Raw genomic sequence first — 8,585 nt, forward strand, 5'->3', positions numbered from 1 at the left:
CACAAATGCTGAGCACTTCTTGGCTGCTCTTCCTTCACTCTACAGTCCAACTCATCCCAAATCCTCTCATTTGGGTTGAGGTCAGGTGATTGTGGAGGCCAGGTCATCTGATGCAGCACTCCATCACTCTCCTTCTTGGTTAAATAGCCCTTAAACAGCCTGGAGGTGTGTTGGGTCATTGTCCTATTGAAAAACAAATGATAGTCCCACTAAGCCCAAACCAGATGGGATGGATTATCACTGCAAAATGCTGTGGTGACCATGCTGGTTAAGTGTGCCTTGAATTCTAAATACAGTGTACCCTCGCCACTTCGCGGTTCACTTATCGCGGATTCGCTATTTCGCGGATTTTCATAATGCATTTTTTTTTTTTTTTGGTGCATTGTGCTCTGCATTCTGATTCGCTAAAAACTCACTCCCGCTTCTTGTATCAAAACATGCTACGAATTGTGCTATCATTTTGTCGTCTCGTGCAGTTATGTTTACGTACATCGCTTAGCAACCATGGTGCGAATGGCCACTGAACTTAAGCGAGTAGCTGAGGAATGGGACCCTTTGATGAGCCGTTCATTACAGTTCTCCAACGTAATCGATGGTGGCATGTCGGTGTACAAGGATCTTTTTGCAAAGAAGAAAAAAGAGCGACAACAGCTGCCTATCACTATGTTCTTCTCCCGAACAAACACACCTGCACCGCGGGCTTCAGAAGAAGAGAACACTGCAGAGCGCAGTCAGGATGCAGCGGCCCAGTCTGAAGAGCAGTGAAACGGCCTACACGTGAGTCACTGTATTTGTATACATGTAATAGTTGCTAATTGTAAAAAAAAAAAAAAAAAAATCTATTTCGCGGATTTCACTTATCGCGGGTCATTTTCGGAACGTAACCCCCGCGATAAACGAGGGATTACTGTAAACCACTGACAGTGTTGCCAGCAAAGCACCGCCACACATCACACCTCCTCCTCCATGCTTCACAGTGAGAACCACACATGTAGAGATCATCCGTTCACCTACTCTGCATCTCACAAAGACACAGCTGTTGCAACCAAAAATCTCAAATTTGGACTCATCAGACAAAAGGACAGATTTCCACCAGTCTAATGTCCATTGCTCGTGTTCCTTGGCCCAAGCAAGTCTCTTCTTCTTATTTGTGTCCTTTAGTAGTGGTTTCGTTGCAGCAATTCGACCATGAAGGCCTGATTCACACAGTCTCGTCTGAACAGTTGATGTTGAGATGTGTCTGTTACATGAACTCTGTGAAGCATTTATTTGGGCTGCAATTTCTGAGGCTGGTAACTCTAATGAACTTATCCTCTGCAGTAGAGTTAACTCTGGGCCTTCCTTTCCTGTGGCGGTCCTCAGCAGAGGTGTCATCAAGGCAAAGGGTGGCTACATTGAAGAATCTCAAATATAACATTTATTTTGATTTGTTTAACACTTTTTTTGTTTACTACATGATTCCGTATGTGTTATTTCATAGTTTTGATGTCTTCACTATTATTCTACAATTTAGAAAATAGTAAAAAAATAAAGAAAAACCCCGGAATGAGTAGGTGTGTACTGTACTGGTACTGTACTTTCATACGGTACTATAAGGATGGTTAACATTTTGAGATGATGTGAAATGCAACAGCAATGATATTAAAAATAAAGTCATTGTTTTTTTCATAATATTGACATTGTGTTATATAATTGAATATGATGTATGTGATGATGTATATGAGATGTCATATAAATTCTGTGGGCTTTTTGGTAGCAGAGCCAGTCAAATAAGGGTGCAGGCTGGTGTTTCTAAGTCGTAATATTTCATTGTCTGCATTCTACGATAAATCCATATTATCCCTTTGAAGAATATACAGAGGATCAATGGATATTTTCAGAGTACAGAATCTGTCAAATGAAAGACCATGAATCACAATCCTTTGGACCAGTAAATCCCCCCACACGCAAACGCACACACACACACACACACACACACGCAAACACACACACACACACACACACACACACACACACACACACACACACACACACACGCAAACACACACACACACACACACACACACACACACACACACACACACACACACACACACACACACACACACACACACACACACACACACACACACACAGACACACACACAGACAGACAGACAGACAGACAGACAGACAGAGATATCAATAACATCACTCCTAAATGGCGGTGTCTTGACAGTCTTGTCTTTTTACCTGTTCTACCCTCTTCCACTCTTCCTTCCGTCTTCCACTCCTTCCTTCTTATGCAGATTGTCTCTGAGTCAGGGGCTCTGCCTGGATCTACCAGGGGCTCTGGACTGGATCTACCAGGGGCTCTACCTGGATCTACCAGGGGCTCTGCCTGGATCTACCAGTGGCTCTGCCTGGATCTACCAGGGGCTCTGGACTGGATCCACCAGGGGCTCTGGACTGGATCCACCAGGGGCTCTGGACTGGATCTACCAGGGGCTCTGCCTGGATCTACCAGGGGCTCTGCCTGGATCCACCAGGGGCTCTGCCTGGATCCACCAGGGGCTCTTGCCTGGATCTACCAGGGGCTCTGCCTGGATCCACCAAGGGCTCTTGCCTGGATCCACCAGGGGCTCTGCCTGGATATACCAGGGGCTCTAGGGGCTCTTGCCTGGATCCACCAGGGGCTCTAGGGGCTCTTGCCTGGATCCACCAGGGGCTCTAGGGGCTCTTGCCTGGATCCACCAGGGGCTCTAGGGGCTCTTGCCTGGATCTACCAGGGGCTCTGACTGGATCCACCAGGGGCTCTTGCCTGGATCCACCAGGGGCTCTGCCTGGATCTACCAGGGGCTCTGCCTGGATCTACCAGGGGCTCTGCCTGGATCTACCAGGGGCTCTTGCCTGGATCCACCAGGGGCTCTGCCTGGATCCACCAGGGGCTCTGCCTGGATCCACCAGGGGCTCTGCCTGGATCCACCAGGGGCTCTGCCTGGATCCACCAGGGGCTCTTGCCTGGATCTACCAGGGGCTCTGGAGTAATAGTGACCAGTAGCATGATAAATAGATACTAATGGTAATCAATAATCAATGAACAGCAGCGTAGTGGTAGTAATGAATCAAATCAATAGTCATTATAGCAGCAGCGTAGCTGTGAGAGGTAGCAGTAGTTGTGAGTAATTTAACAGTGACTAATGCCGTTTGGAAAGCCACCACACCAATCCTTCCTGCCACCCACGTGTTGAGGGTTTGGAGGAGGGCAGAAGCGTGGGGGCCAGCAGTAGAAGCCCTGTAGATCACACTGTTTGCTCACTCAGACACTCAGCAGTCATGGTCCTGATTACGAAGGGGATTATCCACATTTGCTGTTGAGGAAATGCTACTGACCACAATGGAAACACCCACTGAGTTTATTTTAGTAAGAGGTGTCTTTGCAAATGTATGCTAATTCAATTGAGATAAGGGTCAACAGAAATGCAAATCATTCCATGATAGCAAAGAGATAACTATTTTTTTTAGAAAGTCCTGTTGGTGGAATTAGCTACCATGACCTGATGCAAAATGATATGAACCACTTATTGTTATGAAGGTTTTTCCAGTGATGTTTTCAGAACCCCTTCTGCATACATTAAAGACCCTTACACTGTAGTCATCAGACCACTTTTCTTCTGGGGACAAAAGCGTGGCAGTAGAATCTCTAGATTAGTGACTATCTTAGAAGAACCTGATCTGAACTGAATCACATACCATAAATGTTTTGTCATTTTTTTTTTCTTTAGCATTTTATTGAGATATTCAACTCAACAACACTACTGTAGTTAAATAAATACATGTATACAATTAAATGTAGAAATATAAAAGGCAATTAAATAACAACAATTCAACAACAATTAAAAATAAATAATTTCAAATGTAATTTAAATAGCAATTTCTATAATATATACCCTTAGGGCCTCCCGAGTGGGCAGCGGTCTAAGGCACTGCATCTCAGTGCTAGAGGCGTCACTACAGGCACCCTGGTTCGATTCCAGGCTGTATCACAACCGTCTGTGATTGGGAGTCCACATTTGGCGGAGCACAATTAGCTCGGTGTCGTCTGGGTTAGGGGAGGGTTTGGCCGGGGTAGGCCGTCATTGTAAATAAGAGTTTGTTCTAAACTGACTTGCCTAGTTAAATAAAGTTTCATAATAAATAATAAATACAGACAACAATTCAAGTATAATTAACTAAAACATAATGATAAATATATTAATAAAATAGAAATAAATAATGAATTCAGAAACAATTAGAAATTACATTGACTTCTCAATATGAGACATTTGACCGATGTAGCGGCACATTCACAATGCTTAAATACACTGAATCATACTGTATGTCAGAATTCCTTCAGATAGTAGAATATACATATATTATATATATATATATATATATCTATATATATATATATATATATATCTATATATAGTGTGGGTTGGTTTATGTGCTGTGGATGGTAGTTCAACATTCGCATCATAGAAATTTACTGTCATGGTAACACCATGGCAACACATTTGTTATACAATAAACCCCAAGTATATATAAATAAACTGCTACAGTTTAGATAGATTGGTATAATTTCTCTAGCCTGGTTCCAGATCTGCTTGTGCTCTTGCCTACATCATACTGTCATGGAAGCCAATGTTTTACATGGCAAGAAGTAGCATGAGGGCACAAACAGACTGGTACCCAGGCTATAATTCCTAATCTTTGACAGAAGAGCAAAGAAAAGAAATAATGCATTGGCTTTAACACGAAACAACACAATGCTTTAACCTCAGTCAACGTCAGTAGATGAAACGGCCCTGACTCCTATCAGGTAACCTTCCATTATCCTCTTCTTCTGCATGGATTTAGCTGTCCACTCCCTCCAACTGTATGAACCTTTCACTCACACTGAGGCTACGCCCAAAATGGCACCCTATTCCCTATATAGTGCACTACTTTAGACCAGAGCCCTATTCCCTATATAGTGCACTACTTTAGACCAGAGCCCTATTCCCTATATAGTGCACTACTTTAGACCAGAGCCCTATTACCTATATAGTGCACTACTTTAGACCAGGGCCCTATTCCCTATATAGTGCACTACTTTAGACCAGAGCCCTATTCCCTATATAGTGCACTACTTTAGACCAGAGCCCTATTCCCTATATAGTGCACTACTTTAGACCAGAGCCCTATTCCCTATATAGTGCACTACTTTAGACCAGAGCCCTATTCCCTATATAGTGCACTCGTAGTTAAAGTATAGGGCAAAGGGTGGCATTTGGGACGTAGCATTCCTCTCTATCGTCAGCCATTGTTATCTGTCTCACAAGGCGAACACGCCAAAAAAGTTCTTCCCATCACCATTCTCCAGTTGGGGCAGAAGCCTGGTCTCGATGTCTGTCCGGAGCATATCTCCCTTCTCCAGGCTGAACACTGCTCCCATGTACACGGCATTATACCACATTCCTTCGCTCTCCTCGCTGTTGGAAGACTTCTTACACACGGTGCGTACAGAGCTGAGCAGCGTCTGGTACTTCTTGCTGTCATTGTTGCCGTAGCTTGGGGACCAGCGCTTGACCATGTTACTCAGGTGAACCATCTTCTGGTTGTTAGGGTGCTTGGGGTCTGCCTTGCAGCTGACGTGAAAAGATACCTGGCTATAGACAAAGTATAGGCCCTGCTGGGGGATCACAATCTCGTTGTTGTTGAGTTTAAGACTCCCCTGTGAGAATCCCTGGCCTACGTCTTCTGTCCACTCCACTGTGGTCTTGTATTTTCCACTGCAGTTGTATTCACCTGGGAGAAAAGAGAGAGAGAGAGAGAGGTTAACATGGGAAATAAATACATGCATGTAACACTTGTATGTGATTTCCGTTGGGGTTCTTTGTACTTTTAATTTGTTTTTAATTGGTACAAATCATTTTAACCCCCAAAAATAAATAAAATCAGAGTGGTTGGACATGAATATAATTGCCTGTAGATATTGCAGGAGCACCACCACACACCATCTCTATTGAGGCAAGCTGTAAATGAGCAGGTTCAAAAAGAGATGAAAGGTTTTTGTCTTGACTTACACCGTGTGTCAAACGGGCTTGATTCAGCTTCTAATCCCATTTCAAAGTCAAGGGTCAAGTGTGCATTTCAATTTGCATAGACCACATTTACATTGCATATATCCGGATTATTCACCAGACGAGTTCATTCCAGTTCTACAGTGCTGTTAAAAATGACTCTAATAGCGCATCCTGTCAGGTAACCTTCCCTCATCCAAATAGCACCCTATTCCTTACATATAGGCTCTGGTCAAACTAGTGCACTATATAGGGAATAGGGTTCCATAGGGCTCTGGTCAAACTAGTGCACTATATAGGGAATAGGGTTCCATAGGGCTCTGGTCAAACTAGTGCACTATATAGGGAATAGGGTGCCATAGGGCCCTGGTCAAACTAGTGCACTATATAGGGAATAGGGTTCCATAGGGCTCTGGTCAAACTAGTGCACTATATAGGGAATAGGGTTCCACTTTGGAAGCAGACATTGTATACATTACTGTAAAATGTTATTTTACCTTCTAAATGAATGGCAGTCTTTCTGTTTCCAGAGAGTTGTCTCAATGTATGCTGAAGTTCTGAAGAGGGAAGAAGACAGAGATTTAGAAAACTGACATACACTTCTGAGGATGAATTCTCTCACGTTAAACTCCATATAATGCCGTACTGCTGCGAGAGTCTCTGAGGATGAATTCTCTCACGTTAAACTCTATATAATTCCATACTGCTGCGAGAGTCTCTGAGGATGAATTCTCTCACGTTAAACTCCATATAATTCCGTACTGCTGCGAGAGTTTATCTTACACATTTAGGTTTTTGTCTCAAATGGCATTCTATATTCCCTATATAGTGGACTACTTTTGACCAGGGCCGATAGGGCTCCCGTCATAAGTAGTGCACTGTAACAGGAAGAGGATGCTATTTTAGAATACTTCCTTTGTCAAGGGAGCAGCAGTATATATTCAATATTATAACACCATTACTACCAGCAGTATATATTCAATATTATAACACCCTTACTAGCAGCAGTATATATTCAATATTATAACACCATTACTAGCAGCAGTAGAAGGAGCAGCAGTATATATTCAATATTATAACACCATTACTAGCAGCAGTAGAAGGAGTAGCAGTATATATTTCATATTATAACACCATTACTACCATCAGTATATATTCAATATTATAACACCATTACTACCAGCAGTAGAACACACAGAACCTGACAGAAGAAAAGGAAACCAACTCACCACCAACTTCCTCGACGTGATCTTGTTTCTGAGTTAGAGGAAAAGAGACATGGAGAAAAATCCAAAAGTTAGTCCTGTGATCGGTTTCACATTGACGCTACACCGGAGATATACAGAGATTTACAGAGATTCATGGTGATAGATATATATATATATATATATATATATATATATATATATATATATATATATATATACATCACTCTGCTGCAATCACCTTCCATCGTATATATATATATATATATACACATAGATATGTAGACATATAGATATGTAGATAAATAGATATGTAGATATATAGACTATATAGATATATAGATATAAAGTGATATACAGAAGGTAAGTAAAAGTACATGTAAATTTACAGAGATATACAGTAGTTTCAATCAGGATCTAAGTTCAACTTCAAAGTTTATTTATCAAATTGCTGATGGAACACACTTGATATCAGCTCATCAAAAAATAACCCAGTTCCCTTATCGATTTAACTAGCCATTATGCCACTAATAATTAATGATAAGATAAAATTGCCTGTATGTTCTTACCTTGGCGGGCCAGGTAATGAAAAGCGCAGCTGAGACACACAGTGCAAGGGCCAGCAGGGCACCACACAGCCTCCGCCGGTGTGTGGACTTGTCCCGTACCAGGGTCACGGTCGTTGTTGGGTACACAGGGCCACTCTCCACGTCTACCATCACTCTGCTGCAATCACCTTCCATCGTATAGTTGAAAGCTTCCGTCAAAGTCCTTAGTATCCAAGAGAAGCCTGGAGATCCAATGTCAATCAAGCTCTTTGCGATAGGTACACAAGTTTGTAAACTTAGAATAACTTCAGTAGCTAAACTCCCACGGTGGTATTAGAGGTTGACTGTGTTTTGAAGGTAGTAGGTAGTGACAGGCCTGCTGATTGATTGACTAATACTCCCAGTGCTGCTGTTATATACATCTAGCTGCCAAGGGAAACTCCAGTGATGTCACTCAGTGGAGGCTAGCAAGGGAACAGAATTATGGAGGAGGAGGAGGAGGCATGGGTAATGGCTGGAGGGACCTGTGTTTTTTTCACAATTGAGAAAGGTATTGAAACCCACACACAGGAAGATGAGCTGCTGTATGCAACAGTTGATGGATACCCTAATAAACAAAATTAAATGAAACACCTGACCACTTACACACACACACACACACACACACACAGACACAGACACAGACACAGACACAGACACAGACACACAGACACACAGACACACAGACACACAGACACACAGACACACAG

General features: G+C 42.6%; 1 protein-coding gene across 1 annotated transcript; it reads right to left on the minus strand.

Annotated features, from left to right (window-relative positions):
- Positions 1–5,069: 5,069 nt before the first annotated feature.
- LOC129820283 (tumor necrosis factor-like) lies at positions 5,070–8,251 on the minus strand. The gene is made up of 4 exons (XM_055877345.1): positions 7,858–8,251; positions 7,313–7,340; positions 6,581–6,640; positions 5,070–5,808 (listed from the first exon to the last, which is right to left on the minus strand). The coding sequence occupies exons 1-4, from the start codon at positions 8,029–8,031 to the stop codon at positions 5,336–5,338; spliced, it is 735 nt and encodes a 244-aa protein (XP_055733320.1). The 5' UTR covers positions 8,032–8,251; the 3' UTR covers positions 5,070–5,335.
- Positions 8,252–8,585: the final 334 nt, after the last annotated feature.

Source organism: Salvelinus fontinalis, chromosome 22 (genome assembly GCF_029448725.1).
Source record: "Salvelinus fontinalis isolate EN_2023a chromosome 22, ASM2944872v1, whole genome shotgun sequence".
NCBI lineage: Eukaryota > Metazoa > Chordata > Actinopteri > Salmoniformes > Salmonidae > Salvelinus > Salvelinus fontinalis.